The sequence below is a fragment of a genome (assembly GCF_019968985.1).
Source record: "MAG: Porospora cf. gigantea B chromosome Unknown PgB_NODE_489_length_16729_cov_122.415, whole genome shotgun sequence".
NCBI classification, from domain to species: domain Eukaryota; phylum Apicomplexa; class Conoidasida; order Eugregarinorida; family Porosporidae; genus Porospora; species Porospora cf. gigantea B.
This window is the reverse complement of record NW_027179053.1, coordinates 1-16,510: the sequence shown is the minus strand read 5'-3', so window position 1 is coordinate 16,510 and position 16,510 is coordinate 1. Positions and strand designations below refer to the sequence as shown.

The following is a 16,510-nucleotide window of genomic DNA, read 5'->3' as shown; positions in this document are numbered from 1 at the left end:
TGTGGTCTACGACGTCAACCTTCATCAGGTACTGAGTGAAACCGCAGCCATGTCCTTACTGGGTTCCTGTTTCCGACGAGACGAGCAGGCACCCTCGCAGTCGCTGTAGAATCCGCCATTGCACTGCTAGGAGCTGGTAGCTTTCTAATGGCCTTTCGTGGCTCAGTGAGCCCAGGTTCATCAACAAAGCCGCGCATGCCGTCTGCCAGGTCGAAATACGACGTGCGATTCCCCATGTGCAGATAAAGTTAAATTCGCTGATGAGCGCAATCCTTGTGTGCGTATCACGAGGCTCCGTGTGGCTAGAGGGGGGTAAGCTGCCTGTGCGGGTGGTATCCGAACTGCAAGGACAGTTCCGACCCCTGGGTCAGCACCGAGGTTTGGATGTGCTCTGGAAGCTGGACTTAAGTCAAGATATGGGCTTCGCCTCGGCTAGGGAGCTGTTGGGCAGCGAGGAAGAGTTCGCACTGGTTTCACAAGTTCTGCAGCTGGACGACTTCTTTCGGACACATGCCTTCTGTGGCGTCTGCGGCTCTGCAACTCAGGCCTCGGAGAGGTCGGTCTTCTGCGAGCTCTGCACGAAAACCACGTGGCCTCGAATAAGCCCCTGCGTGATCGTAGCGTTGACTGACAGAGGTCGCGTGTTATTAGCGCAACACGTCAGACATAAGAAACCTCTGTGGACTTGTGTGGCAGGATTTATTGAGGTCGGGGAAACCGTCGAAGCCTGTGTGGCTCGAGAGGTGAAGGAGGAGACCAACCTGGAGATAACTGGACTGAAATACATTGGCAGTCAGCCGTGGCCTTTTCCAAGCAACCTGATGCTCGGTTTTACTGCAAGTGTGAAGGATCCAGACCAGCTGCTGATAGACACTCAGGAACTTACAGTGGCGCGGTGGTTCCCTCGCGACTCACTCCCCGAGGACTTGGCTCCCATAGGAACCATGGCGCGATGTCTGATAGAGTCCATTGATACCTTCTGAGAAATACCCCTCCCTTCGGATCCCGCAAGAACCAACGCTGTAGACTCAGCTACCCATTGACGTCCTGTAAAAAATACTTATATAGGTTTATGCGGGACATTGGTGACCGCGAGATCCGCGTCACGGAACACAGCCTCAGAGACTTGTTCCAGACAATTTCGGACTATGTGCTACGACCAATGGAGCCGGAAGAACCGACGGCCTCTCAGCAGATCGAACGATGCGCCACACAGAGCCGATCTGACCGATGCGATGGAGTGACTCAACAACCCGCTTCGAAGAGGCGGGACACGTTGCCTCGACCGCAGTCGAAGGGGTTGCAACCGTACTACAGCGCGGTCGTGTATGACCGACCCGACGTCTCGCTGCCGCTGGTGACATGCGACTCCGTTTCATTACAAGGGTCCGCGTCGCCCTGCGGCACTCACCTGGACACAGCCGTGTATGGCCGGTCGCCTTGGTACCCCTATTCCAGTGCGCGACCTGCACTTGTACGGCAGCCCACCCTCAATAACTGGCAACTGATGCACGAATGGATCATAACGGCCTTCCGAAGCGGCTTCCGGACAGGTAGGGCACTGAGATCGGCTCGGCGCCGAGGCGGCAATGTGCCCTTCAACTGGGGGGTTCACAAGAAGTACGCCTGTCTTCCCGACGACTACTCGCCAACCTCGGAAGTAGACGAGGGATTTGTTTCTCACAAGAGCCTTCTCCTAAAGTCTATCCGGCGGAGCAATGTCTTCTGTGCCGATCTGGGTCCTGATGCGCCGTCTCACGTGGAGTATCTTATGAAGTTCCTGGCCGACCCAGCAGTGTGGACTGTGGAGGGCGACGAGATCTTCCAGCTGCTGCTGGGCACCAACTCCGAGACCGTGTCGCCTGACGAGCAGTGGAACGTCATGCAGCCGTGCAATTCGCTTGTTCATCGTAAAATGAGGAGCTTGCTCGTTCCCTTCTGGATCGAAAAGGACTCTGCCAAGAGCTTCTCAGTCTCAGTGGTACTGAGGCGGGACTGTTACCCCTGCCTGCTAGTATCCAACCTCCTTAAGGCGCTGAAGCAGCCAGTTGCCAGATCCGATGCCGGCCTCCGAAACCTGCACGATCGAATCTGGCACAATCTAGAAAACGTTGAGGACTGCCTCCGCAATCCTCTGCAAGCCACGAAACACCGACACGTCATCAGCTACCTTCGCAATGTAGTGCGCAACGCTGGGCCCTATACACATAAGGACTGGTGCGACCACGGATGCTCCAAGGAAGGAGTACTCCGTCTTAGCACAAAAACGTCGGTGATTGATGGTATCCTGCCCAACAGCAAATCACTCAATCGACTGCCACTCTGTCCGTGTTGTATGCGCTACCTGGATCGCGCAGTCGGCGATGCTCGGCAGGCCAACGTCCGAAACCCCAAGTTCGAAGTGCTGAACATTTGCCAGCTCGACCCTTCCTTCGACGTGGGTGACGGACGCTGCCGGTCGGAGCTCCTGGATTACAAGGCTAAGCCGGACTCTTATGTGGGCCGAGTCCAGGACTTCGTGACCGACCTGAAGAAGCAGAATACTGATTTCGTGTCGGAAGACCTCATTCTGGCCGCCTATCGATGGTTCCACCATCACGTGCTGGCGCGAATGGATCCAAGACTTCACCGACTGGTTATGTCGCCAAATATGATCTTCTGCGCCTTGGACTCGTCCCCCATGCCAGCACCCACTCATACACTCGTTCGGCACTCATCAGAGAAGCCATCCCGATCCGCGGGGCGGGTTAAGCCCCCAGGGATGGTGTGCGTTCGCATCGCTGGTGTACGGTCTGACGTGACGGAAGACGAGCTTCAAGCATTTTTAGTACGCCCATTCGCTCTCTGCCCCGAGGCCCGTCAGTCACGCAACCGTCTAGCGGTGACGCGCCACGTTCCCAGCTCGTTGGACTTCGCCGTAGACTCGGCAGGAAACTTGGGCGGAGGGTGCTGTTGTCCTGCCATGGGCGGCACTGGGAACCCACCGACTCCGTGTGAACGGTGCCTCGGGCCGACTCCACGACGACTCTACCTCGCACCAGAAACGTTCGATGGGGTTTTTGCTCCGCAGGAGGAGGCTTCCCAGGACAGTATGGAGTCCTGGAAGGACTCCAAAGTGACCGACAGGCTCACCGTGACCACTGCTCACGCTATGAGAGGCCTATCCTTCGCCTGGACGCCCAAATGCTTCCTACGAACGGTGGTACGCCGCAACGCACTCGAAGAGACGCCTCTACCACGGAGTCGTAACCGGGTTAAGAAGGGCAAAATGAGCTACCTGTCAGCAAAAAGGGGCAAAGACGAACCTGTGGTGTGGTTGAACGGCGATGTGAGCAGCCGGAAAGAAGAGGGAATCTGCCCCTTTTCTGGACTCCGCACGATGGGAGAGGCCTTGAGAGCGGACGCCGACAAAGCGCGAGACATGTACACGGTGAGGGTTATCCGTCTTGTTCACATAGCACTTGCGTCATGGCAATCCTCTGTGGAAGCACGGATCCAACCCTGAGGGATCGTCACTGGCATCCAACACCGACGGGAAGGTTTTTCTACTGCAGTACGGCGAGGCTCCGTTGTTGAAGGGGCTGCAGGGGAAGACTGCTCGCCTTCTGGCTGACGAAATCGCGAAACGAGACGAGGACTCTCAACTGGACGCCGCTATGTACGCCTCTCCCAAAGCAGATGAATACCGGAAGCCGGGCCTCACCGTCGTGGTGCACGTACTTGTCGACTCGATGCGAGAGGCAGTCAATCTGAAGGCAGCCGTTATCGAGGCGCGAGACCTAATGACTGATCAGCGGTTCATCCCTGAGCTGGCAATGCAACCGCTTCTAGAAGGGGACAGAAAAGGACGTGTAAAGTCACTCGCAACTCTCTTCCGTTCCGGAGCCGAGGTGACTGCTTCCGTAGGGGAGATTGTGTGGTGGGACTTCTACACTGAGTACATATCGTGCTGGCTTACTCAAAGTTTCATCAAGCGAGTCAATCGTGCTAAGTCCCGTGATGTTACTTCAGTCCCGTGATGTTACTTCAGTCCCGTGATGTTACTTCAGTGCGCTTGCAACTCTAAGGCAGTTGCTGCTTGCTCTTCAGATCGCGTCGGCACTTCCAGAAGAAGAGCATCAGGATCAATCGCCAAAAGAAGTTGAACAGGGAGAATATCTTCGTTACATTTTGGAGGTCAGCCTCGGAATGCGTGTCTGCCCAAGCCTGCAAGAAAACTGACAACCACACGACATCGATAACTGTAGCGACAGCGAGCAGGGCAAGCATCTGGGTGTACCGGGTGACATTCCATCGACGTGGGTCCGAGTTGCACCAGAAGGCGAATAATAGAACAACCAGCTCCAAAAACAGGGAGCGGGCGTAGGATGCAATGCTGAGCAGGGCCAAAGAGATGATAACGAATACGTGGGACGCCTTCTGGTAGTTGGTCAGCTTCAAATGGTCCATTGCGGTGTCGATTGTCTTGGCTGCTAGGTGTCCAGACCAAAGTTCCTTAACGAGACCCTTCACGCCCGCGCCTTGACTGAATGAGAAGGGAGCCGTGAGTTGTCCGACGAGCGTTCTCTGAAAGGTGACTTCCTTCAGTCGCTGTTCTCGGAGGTAGACGTGCTCATCTCGGTGTTTGGAGAACAGCTTCTTCTTGGAGTAGAGCCACTGGGCCGCCAGTGAGAGCACGCCGGATGAGGCGGCATCGTCAAGGGGGACCCGCAGTGTGTGCTTTTGCTGGTCGAAAAGGTCCTCTAGCAGGAGTCGTATCCGGCCGCATTCCACCTCCCTGCGTGTTTCAGCTCCCTGAGGGCTTACCTTCCGTCGTCGGATATCTTGTGCACCGTTGCCTCGAACTCCTGGTCCCTGGAAGGGATCTGAAAGGCGAACATCTCGTTCCATAACACACTCGTATCTTCGCAATGTCGAGGCTTCGAGGAGGCCACTTGGTCGGCACACTCCATGTTCACTCTGTACGTGACGTCGGCGTTGCCTACGAAGTCAGTCAGGGTAAGCAGCTGGACGAGCAGCCTGCTCCCAGGTCCGAAGTGGTCCTCTGGTCCTGACTCGGCTGCCTCAGCTTTCTTCAGGTTCGTCTCAGCGTGCTCAATCACACGATTCAATCTAATCACGTCCGCTTCCATGTCATCCAATTTGTCCGATTCACGCGTTAGGTGCTCCATCCACCCATCTACAAGATCGCCCCTTGTAATCTTCATGGAGTCGTTGCGTCCCATAGCAATCTCCTTGATGATGTTCGAATCCAGACCGATTCGGTTCTTGCGCAGCTCTGGAAGGAGTTGGCTCACAGCCAACGGTGTGTCGCCCAGATTTATCGTGCGGCACCAGACGCCCAGCTGCTCCCTGGCGTTCTGGTTGCGCATGTTGACCGTCTTCTTCCTCGGATGGGAGGTAGCTGACAGCGGTAGCACGAACCCCTCTTCCATGTCGAAATTGCCGCAATTGAATCACTATGAGTCTGTTTTCACAGGACGACTTGTTCTCTGAAGAGGCGACTGATGAGGTTTCAAATGTCTCGGAGAAGTCTCCTGAGGCCACTACACTCAAAAAGAGTAGTTCCATCTCACCAGACGACAGGTCGTTCTTGGACGAGGTATCTGGCGAGGTCCCAGATCTTCCAGATCCCTCGCAGAAGTCCACTATACTCGAGAAGAGTTCTATCAGACCTCGGAAGGCTCATACTCCTGAAGAAGTTCAGCACCTCCAAGGTTGCAGGCGGTTCCAGTTTCCCACAGCCACTATCGACAAGATTATTTCAACCTGCGTTGAGGGTCGAGTCTCCCCGGATGCACGCCGGTTCGTTAACCGCGCTGCGGTGCTATTCGTGATGTGGATTGCGGACGAGGCACAACAAGCAACAAAGAAAACGCACAAAAAGACCATCCAGCCCACAGCTATCCAACAAGCGCTCACAAGATTCGGATGGTGGTCAGACTCGGCCGGTCGCCTTCCGTGAGTTGAAAAGGACTGCCGCCAAGATAACAATGGCGTAAACAACAATGTTCACCAGCTGCGTCGTCAATGCGGGCGTGACTCACCAGTGCAGCGAAGGCCACGTACAGGAACGCAGTCACGATTTTGTGCAGAATTACGAATCCTGACACAGAGATGTCCATATGTCGAATTAGAATAACCTCAAAACCATTGATTCCACGATGGCTGAGTCGCAGGACGCCGCCTCCTGGGTGCGCGACGCGTACGCGCTGCCTCCGTCCATTAGTCTCATTCTTGGGGGCTTCGGCTGTCTCAATTTGCTGATAGCTGGTCTGCTCACGCCGCAGGTTAGTCATAGCTGGGGCGCCCATACAGCTCGCCATCTTCGTGGACACCTGGAGAAGAGGTCGTGCACGTACAGCATTGGCTGGGGCCCGGTCCCGGAGCAGCGTCATCCTAGCGCTCTTCGTTGGGAACGCATGTGAGGGTAAACCCCAGTCTTCACACAGCGAGGGCGGCTAGCGCGTTTGCCTGTATTTTTCTGTCGTCTCACTACGCGGAATTCTGGATCATTGAGGGGTTGCTCAACCTGCCCTCGCTTGTATTCCTGACGAGCTTCTCGCTTATCGTGCTCTTCTGGACGCAGATCTACAACGGAGCAAACTTGTCGAGCTCATCCGTGCCTCTAGGAGCCGTTCTCGTCATCAATGCAACCGCGTGGACGCTGCTTATTTCCCTCTTCGGAGTCGCGCTGTGGTTGCAAGCCGCCGCCGAGTATCTCGTTGTGTACAACGCCCTTCTGGGCTTGTTTCTGCTTCTGCCTACGGTGCTCATCTTCGTCTACGGCATCAAGGTCGTGAGAAAGTTCCCTCCACACACCGAGGCTGAGCCAGCTATCGAGTGGGAACAGTACAAGAAGCGCTCTCGAGTGGTGAAGCGCGTCATCAGCATGTCGCTTCTGGTGCCGCTGTGCCTTCTCGTTGGCAGCTTTCTCTGCTTTGGGATGTGCTACCGGGCCGTAACGGAGCAGCACATCTGGCCGATGTCGAACCAGCTGCTGTGGCTGATCCTTTTCTGGCTGGCCACCGAGATTACCCCTTCGCTTGTGGTCATTAATTCCATGTGGCCCCGTGAGGACACGGACAGGCAGCAAGTCGCGGTTCCCAACTCGTCAACTCTTTTTGGGGATGCAGTGGAAAGGAATGCGCATCTTTTACAAGGTTATGAGGTTGAATGGGCGCAGTGAAGTGCGTTTACGCGACCCAAAAAATATTGTGTTTAATTGATTACTTCAACGGTGCAAAGGACCCAACTGCAGAGCGAGTAGAAAAACCTAAATCGTTGTTGACCAGTTCCGTAAATGTTAGAAAAATCAATTGCAGATGTGGCCGTCAGGAAGCGTAACAATGAGCTGATCTATTCATTGGTAGCAGCGGTATTCTCGCTACCCTCTTCTTGCTTGGCCTTCTTTTCGGACTCAGCTTCAGTTTCCTCTTTGGCTTTCATCTCCTCCTGTGCTTTTCTCAGAGCCTCTTCGGCCGCTTGGCGAGCCTCCTGCTCTGCGAGTTTGAGGGCCTCCTGTTCCTCCTGATGACGTTTCTCCTCAGCCAGTCGTCTCTCCTCCTCTTCCTGACGAATCCTCTCAAGCTCGGCCCGGTGGCGGCTGTAGCCGCAGTCAGCCACCGTACGCAACTCCTCGAGCTTGGTCTCTAGCTCCGCCAAGGGAGCGTCCATGTTATCCCAAACCCACTCCTCCGTCTTGTTCACCGCCTGGTCGATGACCGCCCTTTCGTTGTCTGCGAAAAATTGCTTCAGGCGGTCATGAATGTCGAAACGCATGCCAAGAATGGTCTCTTCCAGGCAATTGAGCATTCCACGCGTCTTAACAGCCAGTTCGTCGGCACTGCGCAGCGCCAATTCGGTCTTCGTGAAGACGTCGATCTGCTCGGGGGTGGCCACGGCGGGGCCGAGGTAGCACGTGAAGGGGACGGCGCGACGGTCCGTCTTAGTCACAGCCTTCTTGACGATGCGGTACTGAGGCTCCTTGGGAGTCGCTTCGGCGGCAGAAACTTCTTCCGTCGGCTCTGCCTCGGGGGAGGTAGGTTCTGGTATCAGTTCTTTCTCCTCGACCTCCTCGACGCGATCAACGATGTGCGACACGCTGGTAACGTCAACGGTGTCATTGGCAGAGAGCTTCAAATACACCTTGAGCTTTTGGTTAGACTCGTGAGGAGCCAGGTTCACCGTCCACGTGCCGATGTCCTTTCGCATGCCTCCTGGCAAGCGGGATTCGCTGTAGGCCAGCTGGATCTGGAAGGGTCCCTTACGGTAGCAGGTGACCGCCTTGGGCGTGAAGAGCAGGTCGCCACGCTTGAAGAGCACGTGCTGTTCTGAATTGCCGTCGTCCGCTCCGAACGCAGCCAAGATATCTGTTTGACACACGTCGCCTACTCCGAAGTCTCGGACCTTGTAGTTAGGGCTCAGCATGGCCGCTTGCAGTGCGCATCCACGAGCGACGGTCTCATCGGACGAAAGTGTACGCATAGGTTCGAAGCCGAAAGTCTCTCCGATAGTTCTAAAGACCCAGGGAATCCTAGTGCAGCCTCCCATAACTTCCACGGATGAAGGAGCTACGCCCGCTTGCTCCACAGTGTGACGGATCTGCTGCTCCAGTTCAATCTTCAGCTCTTGGCACAGGGCTTCAAATGTATCCCGGGACATGACGCCCTGTAAGTCCTCATCCTCGTAGAGGTAATCCACTCCGTACGGTACCTCAGAGTTCGCTGAGAGCAGCTTCTTAATTTTGGTGGCGCATTCCTCTAGCTTCAGCATGGCCTTGGCGTTGCCAGAAGGGTCAAGTTTCGTGGTCTGCTTGAACCCGTCGACCATGTACTGCACGATACGGCTGTCCATGGCGCGGCCGCCCAAACGAGGATTAGACGTAACGGAGAGCACCTTCAGTTTACTCGCCAGAAACTCTGCGACAAAAACGACGGTCTGGCCATGGCCTACGGACACAAACGCCGTTACAGTAGGTTCCGTATCGCTGAAGGTCTTGGCGCGGAAAATACCGTAGTCCAGCGCAATCGCGGCGTGCTCGTTCATGACGCGAAGGCACTTGATGCCTGCAAGCTGGGCGGCAACCTCCATAGCTCGGCGGTTGGCGTCTTCGTACCAGCTGGGAACTGCGATGACGCAGTCGGTCACTCGCTGCGAAAGACTAGTCTCCGCGATACCCTTAAGACTTGTGAGGAACGCCGCGGTCACTTGGGTGGCGTTAGCAGTGGAGCCATTCTGGCAGTTATATCCCACGAACCCGTAGCCGTCCACTCCCAGAGGCGCCAGCGCATACTTGGCCTCCTCGGCCAGCCTGGGCTCCTCTGATGAGGCCCCCAGAAGCGACTTGAAATTCCGGCAGGTGTTTCCGGAGTTCGACTTGAGCGTAGCTAGAGCGTGGTCGCCCATGAGTCGCTCGTTCTGCGTGTAGGCGACGAGGGTGGGGGTGATGCGTTCCGAGACCGCATTGCGGACGACAGCTATGGCGCCTCGCTGAATGGTAGCCATTACGGCGCCACTGGTGCCGATATCGATTCCGAGGACTGACATAGCTTGATAGTGAAATTAAGGTTTTCTCAACTGACACATGAGTTTATGGTCAATATTGAGATGTTCCCACGCATAGGCCACATGGAGGACGAGGGTACCGAGGAGTTCAAATTCAAGTTGAAGACCGTGGCGAGTGAGAGTGCCGAGCGTCTTTGACTCAGCAACGTTGATTGTGGCGGAGATTGTGAGCATCGTGGTGAACGTCTGTTGTGAGCTACAGTAAACACCATAGCAAAGCCAACCCCATCACAGCTGCACTGGTCGTGGCGGAGACTAGGAGGATGGTCTGGTTTCGTTCCCAAAATGTCGTCCTTGCTGGGGGAGCGGCGACGGGCTCGGCTACCGACAGCGCCTCCGACCTGGGAGGCCTTTCCCACGCGGAGGACCGGCTCGGTGCCGAAATCGCCCTCTCAGACGTCGCGCGAGCTGGCCGTCGCGGTTGCTCAACGACCGTTGGCTTGTCGTCCAGGTCCAAAGCGATCTCGCCCACGTCAAGGTCAGCTCGAACCTCGGCTTCTGATGCTGTCTGGCAGTACACGTGAGCTAGGGCTATCATGCCTTCAGTAGAGCACTTGGAGGCGTCACAGAAAAGCCCCGCCACTGGTAGCTGCTCCACGCGTAGTTGGTCCCCCAGATGCACCTTCTTGTAGGCCACTGCAATGGTGGCCTCGCTAGCGTGCATACTCCACTTGTCGTTCAGTTCGCGCCCGCCTCTCCGCGAGCCGCTCCTAGCTTGGGGAAAGCTAATGAGTGGCTTAAATTTTGGATGCAGCGCTTCGGCCTCGGATGCCAGCGTGTATACCACCAGCACCTCCACCTCCTTGGTTACGGCCTCCACGGCACATTGTGCCAAGTCAAGTTCTTCCGGCGTCCAATCATTGAGGGTGATGTAGTGGTACGCGGCCTTACGCAACACTTGCGTGGGTAGCTTGCCGTATGTCACGGACAGCAGGGTGTGGGTGGGCTGGTAAGCCCGAGCGATTCTGGCAGCTGCGTCGTTGAAGCTCACTGATGAAAGAGTGCACTCCATGCACTGCATCATAAACCCGTCGCGGCCGAAGAACTTCTGCCCCGTTTCCCGGTGGAGCACGCGGCCGCAGCCGTGAACGGAGCAGACCCTAGCTAAGTCTGTGATGGGGAACCGGCGCCCCAGCGCCGTTTTCGGGCCGTCGAAATGCCGTCTGTACCACGTGCCTCGCGTCACGCCAGTTTTCCCACACGCTAGGACCAGAAGCGCTATCCAGGGCCACATGCACACGTGTGCGGTTTCGAATCGAAAGAATCCACACAGAATCCACAGTTCGATAAATTTTGCAGAGAAAAACGACGAAAGAAACACTCAACAAAAATAAGACGCCAGATCTAGTTGAGGCGACTCCCCAGAAGACTATCCATGAGCAACGTAGTCTCTGGCGGGACAAGATCCACTGGCAGTTCCACATCGGAGCACCCCCCCTTCTTCAAGATGTACGAACAAATAACGGACAGAGTGCGATGGTCGAATTTCGTGCCGTAACCGGCCAACTCGGATAAAATGCGAGCGACGATCAACCACTTTACGATGTCCGAATCGGGACTTTTTGCGATCTGAGTCAATGTCGGATGAGGGAGCTGCATGGTCGGGATTCTTTCGAGCAGGTTGATCTGCTCGTACCGCATCAGAGTGCGCAAAATACTGTTCTCGTATCCAATCGCTTCCACGCTTTCGTACTCCTTGAAGATGTCTTTCAGCGCTAAGACTTGCACAAGGTGGTGGAAAGACGCAGACCACACAGCTCGGGGATTACACAATTCCTCGAAACTGGTGCCTACACGAATGAGACCGACAACAAAGCAGCGTGCGTGATACGCAGGTAACTGATAGTAGCCCTCCTGCGCCGGACTTAGTTGTGGCACCTCGCATAATTTAGGAGGGCGTAGGACCCCGTCGTCCACACGCCTTGAAGGCGTGTGCGGTGTCCTAGGAGTGGATAAGGGGCTGGGCGTAGTAGATCCCATGCTAGACTTGTCAACACCGCGTAGTTCCTCTTCGCCGTGAGCATGTCGGCACGCAACTCCGGATGGACAAAATCCCGTCTGCCAAAATTTACAGAGTTTCGTCTTAAAGAAGGCATCTGTCGCTTGAAGCTCATGGAACTCATGAGCGTATCGACATTCCGAGTCGTGACAAACCTCTCCGGTTAGAGCCTTAACGCACAATCTCGTCTTGCTTAGATCAGGCTTGGGCCGCAGCTCCTCAATAGAATGGGCTGCGTAACAACCCCGCCTTAGACTCACCATAATTGCACCGATCGCCCATAAAGCATCGCTTTGCGTCAAACCAAGGACACATTTTGGTCCTGTGATACTGCAATTTCTTGACGGCATTGTTGGTGCTGTCCCCCATAAGAAATATTTTGTTGGGATCGCGATTAAGGATAAACGGTTTCGTGTACAAAGTGTGGGGTTCATCACATGGGGGTAATTCCACATAGTGTGGGGTTTCACAGATTTTGTGCATCACTTGGCTCCAAACACCACGGCGTTGTCGACTTGGTACACGTACACCGCCAACTGTCCCGCGGCGATAATAGTGTCAAACTCCTCCGCTCCAGGAACAATGAACCATTGGCGCACGCCTCCGTCAGCTGGGACGCCGCGGAAGACCTTCACCGCTCCGACCACGGCTTTTCGGCGGCCGCGTTTGCGTTTCTCGGTTCCGTCCTCGTTTTGCAGTATGTCAGTGCAGTCGTCGTACAGCGCTCCCACTCTTTCCGTAAACTCCGCGCGAGTGCTCACGTCAGTCAACACTCGTGAGGTGCTGGCCGAAACATGATCAACGGGTTCGCCCAGGACGGCGCCTAGAGCCTCAAGTGCCTTGGTGTTCTCTTCCGGCAGATGTTCGCTGAGGGTCAACTGAAGCGCGTCTGTGGCGTGATTCGTGTCCACATACACCAAGAGCGTCATCAGCAGCTCTACCAGGCCAGGATGGCTGCGAAGCTGCGCATTGCGAAGCGCTTTTACTGATTTGAGAGGTTCCTCAGCTTTAGGAGGGGCACTCCAGATGGGAGGCATATCCAAGGTATCCAGCCCTAGATATCGCAGACCAATTGGATCTGGAGCCACCTGAGGATCCGTGATGTCCGTGGAAGCCTTCTTTGCCACACGGAACACGACTGAAGTTCTCTTCAGCCTTTCGGAGCGGTTCTCGCGATAGAACGCCGGTGTCACATGGTGCTCGTTGGGCGCATTTAGACCGATATGTTCAAGCTCCATACGCTGCGGCGCCGTGTCGTCGGCAGGTATGTCATGCTCAGCAACGCTCATGTAGGTCCGAAGCGTGGAAGTGGCCAACAAACATGCCAACCACTTCGGAAATATGGAGACCCACATGGACTCGAACTCAGATTTCTTGGGTGACAGCAAAGCGAGCAACAGCATGTCCCAACGCATCCGATCGAAGGAGGGCGAGACGAACTGCGGCGGCGTGCCGAAGACCACACGCTGCAGGAGGTCCATCAGGAGGCTGGCGTCGGGCGTAGGCAGATAACGCTCAAGATTCAGCATCAACATACCATAGCCCCAGCCAGTGCGAGCGAACGTCCAGCTCTTCGAAATGCACGTCTGCACTGAGAAACTGTTGTGAAAGGGGCTGTCGAGCGAGAAGAGGCCTTCAGGCACCCCGTCAACAGGAGGCTCCAGAACCGACGAAGTCGGCTCGCGCATCTCCAGCTGTAGTCGACGGCGAGCCTTTTCCTCCTGCTCCTCCGAGAGAGAGGCCTCCACAGCTTTCTTCAGTCGGGATTCCACTGGCACAACCTTGGAAAGACGTCCCAACAGAGTGGAGATGTGGGGCCTGTCCACGAACGCGATGTTCTGCGGCCACTCGTCGGCCTCAGGCGCAGCATCAAGTGTCGACGATTCGGCATCAGTGTCTATCAGGCGCGAGAAGGAGCCCACAAGATCAGGTGCTGGGTTAATGGCACGTCAGTTACTCACAAGCTAACAGCGCCCGCAAAGCCTCCCAGACAGGAGGCACAGGAACCATCGGAGACGTCGGATACATCCGTGCCGCGCTATGGGAGAGAAAGGTACGCCCCCACTCGCCAGGAAGGCGCGCGGGCTCCAGAAGGCTGTGGAGGGAGAGGCACTTAGCCGGAGGCGCCGGCAGGAGGGAGGGTCGGTCCACGTCGAACGTCAGGAGGTGATCGTCATCATACCCTTCCCACGCAGCAGGTGCCTCCGCTTCGATCGCGGGAGAGACATCGACAGCCACTTCTTCTTTCGGAGAATCCAACACTGGGACTAGAGGCAGCGTCGCGGGGGTCTCATCAGGTACGTACAGGTCCACTGGGGAAAGAGACGCTCTCAAATAGCTTTCGAGGAAGGCCGACCCACTGGTTCCAGCGGGCAGCTCCCTGAGGAATTCAGTGAAGAATGGAAAGGATGGATGCAGCTTCAGAGCCTGCAGCCGCGTTTGCACGTCTGGCGGTGCGCTCCAGGACTCAGAGGGATAATCTGGAGCGAATTGGCATTCGACGTTGCCGTTGTTGCGCCACGCCAGCCGCAGGGGCCCGACAAAGGCCTTGTCCACCTGAAGCGTAAGATTCACAGAGCGCACGATCCAGTAGAGGTTGCCGTGGCGATCGTAGCCTGCGGGGAGCTTTCTTGGACACGCGAACAGAATGAGGTTACGCAGGAGTCGTTCTGAATGCGTAACCTTGAGTTCGTATGCGCGCTTTTCCTCAGCGGTCTCCTGGTACACGGCGCGCTTCTCCACGACTGAGGCGTGCTTCACATCGTCCAGCTTAGCTTCGAGGACGACTTGACACGTCTGGTGCTTTTTGTATGCGTGCATCTCAGCCGGCAGCACGCTCTTCTTCTCCTCCGGACTGAGGGAATCGAAAGCTTCACACATAGTCTTCTGCGCCAGCTTGAGCTTACGGGGGAGAGACTTGGCAGCCTTTCTGCGCTCACCTTGAAGATTCTTCTCCACCTGCCAGGTACGCTCTATACCGCCCTCCACATATGAGCGAAACAACTGCGTCTTGCATACCTGGCGCACGAGGAACTGCAGTATAGCGACTCGTCGGTGGAAAGGGATCCTCTCGTACTCGTCGACGGCAACCTCGGCCGCCAACTGCCTGTACTCGGAGATGTTGTCTGCGACTTCAAGCGCTTCCCATGTCATTGGTCCACGACGCAGTTTGTGGGGTGAGTTGATCAGCTCCTGCAGCTCTTCACATACAGCCATCAAGTGCTCGCATACGTAGTGTGTCCAGGTCATAGGTGTCAGCGGAAGTCGTTGGAAGACGAGTTGGTACGCGTTGTTGTCAACGGGGCCGTCTTCCTTTTCGCTTTCTTCGAGGTCGTCCGCCTCCGATTTCACCTCCAGTTTCTCCTCTTTCGTCGATTTCTTCCTGCGGGCTGAATCCTTCGCGCTGGTGGGGCTCTCGTCTTTAGGTTTGCGTGAATTACCCTGTCTGTCCAAGATTAGTAGTCGCATAAGGGAGCAGTGAATTTTGTGGATCCCTGAAGTGTCGAAGCGGTTCTCTCCAGGACCCAGGCCCAGCAGTATTTCGACGAACTGTCGAAAGGTCATGAGACCGCAGCTAGATGCCTTCGCGTCCGCTACGTCCACTACGACGTGCTCGCCGTGTTTGGTCATGACCATGCACTCCAGCTCCGAAGAGAGGTAGGCTCCCTCGGGCACGATGAATCCGCCAGACTCGAAAATGTCAGTCTCCAGTGACTGCAGCGCCGAAGCAACGGTGAGCTTCGAGTCGTAGAGAAGGGGTCTGGCCAAGGCGAGAAAGTCGAAGACTTCACATAACGTGCTCAGCGAGCACTCATCAACGCCAGCAGCAGCCCATGACCGCGGCAGGCAGTTCGGCACGATTAACGGCTGCAGGGCGCCATAGTGGGCTGCCTCTTGGGTGGTCAGCGGCTTGCGTCCGGCGGCTTTTTGGCCTTCTTCGCCCGGAGAACCTCTGCTGCGTGTCCTGACTCGTGGCACGTCGCTATCGTCGGGAGACGTTGACTTGCGCGGACTCATTTTGGCTTTCGCCTTGGGCGCCCGCTTCTTCTTCGCCGCCTTTGGCTCCTCATTAGGGACCACCGCATCCTGCAATGTCTTCTCCGCGGTCGTGCTTCTCGGGATCTCCACTGTGCCGCCCTCCACCTTACGTTTGGCCACGGCCTTCACTTCGGGAAGCTGAGTCCTCTTCCGCGCCGCCTTGCCGCCTCCGAATGGAGAAATGGAGATCGCGGCGTGTAGTGTTCTGCATACCATACTGAGCAGCTGCTTGACGCCATGGTTCTCGGCGTTCCCTTGCTCGACCCTCAGGTGGTCCAGCTCACTGGCAAAGGTAGTTCTCACCGCCTCCCAGAGCTTCGATACGTCGGCAAACTTCTCTGGCATTTGCGGAATGCTACCTCCTCCCTGCACGAATTCTTTCAGCTGTGCCTGAATCACCTGAGAGGCGAGCGTCTGGGTCAGTCGAAAAATATTAGCTCACCTCCAATAGATGTCGTGTTGATATAGCCTTCTCATTGGTGAGAATAAAATTCGGATCCACTGGTAGCGCCTGCATGATCTCGGCTGCCATGGCTGGTTGAACCAAGTCGTTGCTTCCCTCAAGAGCCTGCATAATTGTGTCCTCGAATAATGACAGCAGCTCCTCGGTAGTCAGTGGAGAGCATTCGACTGCGGGTTTGGTGACAGCGTGGAACCCGGGAGGCCTCATCGGTCGACCAAATCCAAATGGCTGGCTCATGTAGCCATAGGCTGACGGGTGCTGTTGTGGAAATCCGTACCCGTACATAGGGTTGTGGCCGTATTGACCCATGGGGAAATTAACAGGTGGTTGGGCTGGAAGAGGCTGAAACTGCTGGGCAGCCGTCGGCATGGGCACCGGGGTGCCCTCGGCAGGGGGGCGGCCGAATTGATTGAACTGGCCGAAAAGCATGTTGTTGTAGTTTC

At 56.0% G+C, this 16,510-nt stretch overlaps 9 protein-coding genes across 13 annotated transcripts; 4 read left to right on the top strand and 5 right to left on the bottom strand.

The window, feature by feature from the left end:
* Positions 1-260: 260 nt before the first annotated feature.
* Positions 261-983, top strand: KVP17_001634 (uncharacterized protein; the record flags this gene model as incomplete). Its single annotated transcript, XM_068517225.1, has 1 exon — positions 261-983. The coding sequence occupies one exon, from the start codon at positions 261-263 to the stop codon at positions 981-983; it is 723 nt and encodes a 240-aa protein (XP_068373743.1).
* Positions 984-1,072: 89 nt separating this feature from the next.
* On the top strand, positions 1,073-4,019 carry KVP17_001639 (uncharacterized protein; the record flags this gene model as incomplete). Its single annotated transcript, XM_068517233.1, has 2 exons — positions 1,073-3,430; positions 3,459-4,019. The coding sequence occupies 2 exons, from the start codon at positions 1,073-1,075 to the stop codon at positions 4,017-4,019; spliced, it is 2,919 nt and encodes a 972-aa protein (XP_068373751.1).
* Positions 4,020-4,062: 43 nt separating this feature from the next.
* Positions 4,063-5,435, bottom strand: KVP17_001637 (uncharacterized protein; the record flags this gene model as incomplete). Its single annotated transcript, XM_068517229.1, has 2 exons — positions 4,063-4,777; positions 4,807-5,435. The coding sequence occupies 2 exons, from the start codon at positions 5,433-5,435 to the stop codon at positions 4,063-4,065; spliced, it is 1,344 nt and encodes a 447-aa protein (XP_068373747.1).
* A 26-nt stretch (positions 5,436-5,461) lies between these two features.
* On the top strand, positions 5,462-5,965 carry KVP17_001642 (uncharacterized protein; the record flags this gene model as incomplete). The annotated part of the gene is made up of 1 exon (XM_068517237.1): positions 5,462-5,965. The coding sequence occupies one exon, from the start codon at positions 5,462-5,464 to the stop codon at positions 5,963-5,965; it is 504 nt and encodes a 167-aa protein (XP_068373755.1).
* Positions 5,966-6,164: 199 nt separating this feature from the next.
* KVP17_001636 (uncharacterized protein) lies at positions 6,165-7,189 on the top strand (the record flags this gene model as incomplete). 2 transcript variants are annotated; one of them, XM_068517228.1, is made up of 3 exons in its annotated part: positions 6,165-6,290; positions 6,319-6,424; positions 6,453-7,189. In XM_068517228.1, 3 exons carry the CDS (start codon positions 6,165-6,167, stop codon positions 7,187-7,189), a joined length of 969 nt encoding a protein of 322 aa, XP_068373746.1.
* Positions 7,190-7,359: 170 nt separating this feature from the next.
* KVP17_001640 (uncharacterized protein) lies at positions 7,360-9,549 on the bottom strand (the record flags this gene model as incomplete). The annotated part of the gene is made up of 1 exon (XM_068517234.1): positions 7,360-9,549. The coding sequence occupies one exon, from the start codon at positions 9,547-9,549 to the stop codon at positions 7,360-7,362; it is 2,190 nt and encodes a 729-aa protein (XP_068373752.1).
* Positions 9,550-9,763: 214 nt separating this feature from the next.
* On the bottom strand, positions 9,764-10,801 carry KVP17_001635 (uncharacterized protein; the record flags this gene model as incomplete). The annotated part of the gene is made up of 1 exon (XM_068517226.1): positions 9,764-10,801. One exon carries the CDS (start codon positions 10,799-10,801, stop codon positions 9,764-9,766), a length of 1,038 nt encoding a protein of 345 aa, XP_068373744.1.
* Positions 10,802-10,911: 110 nt separating this feature from the next.
* On the bottom strand, positions 10,912-11,935 carry KVP17_001641 (uncharacterized protein; the record flags this gene model as incomplete). 2 transcript variants are annotated; one of them, XM_068517236.1, is made up of 2 exons in its annotated part: positions 10,912-11,798; positions 11,827-11,935. In XM_068517236.1, the coding sequence occupies 2 exons, from the start codon at positions 11,933-11,935 to the stop codon at positions 10,912-10,914; spliced, it is 996 nt and encodes a 331-aa protein (XP_068373754.1). The 2 variants fall into 2 exon arrangements, with proteins under 2 accessions (XP_068373754.1, XP_068373753.1); XM_068517235.1 differs by having other exon boundaries at positions 10,912-11,829.
* A 113-nt stretch (positions 11,936-12,048) lies between these two features.
* On the bottom strand, positions 12,049-16,496 carry KVP17_001638 (uncharacterized protein; the record flags this gene model as incomplete). Of its 3 annotated transcripts, XM_068517230.1 has the most annotated exons (3): positions 12,049-13,499; positions 13,528-16,018; positions 16,047-16,376. In XM_068517230.1, the coding sequence occupies 3 exons, from the start codon at positions 16,374-16,376 to the stop codon at positions 12,049-12,051; spliced, it is 4,272 nt and encodes a 1,423-aa protein (XP_068373748.1). The 3 variants fall into 3 exon arrangements, with proteins under 3 accessions (XP_068373748.1, XP_068373750.1, XP_068373749.1); XM_068517231.1 differs by lacking the exon at positions 12,049-13,499 and having other exon boundaries at positions 13,520-15,994; positions 16,047-16,496; XM_068517232.1 differs by lacking the exons at positions 13,528-16,018; positions 16,047-16,376 and having other exon boundaries at positions 12,049-13,254.
* Between the last annotated feature and the right edge of the window lie 14 nt (positions 16,497-16,510).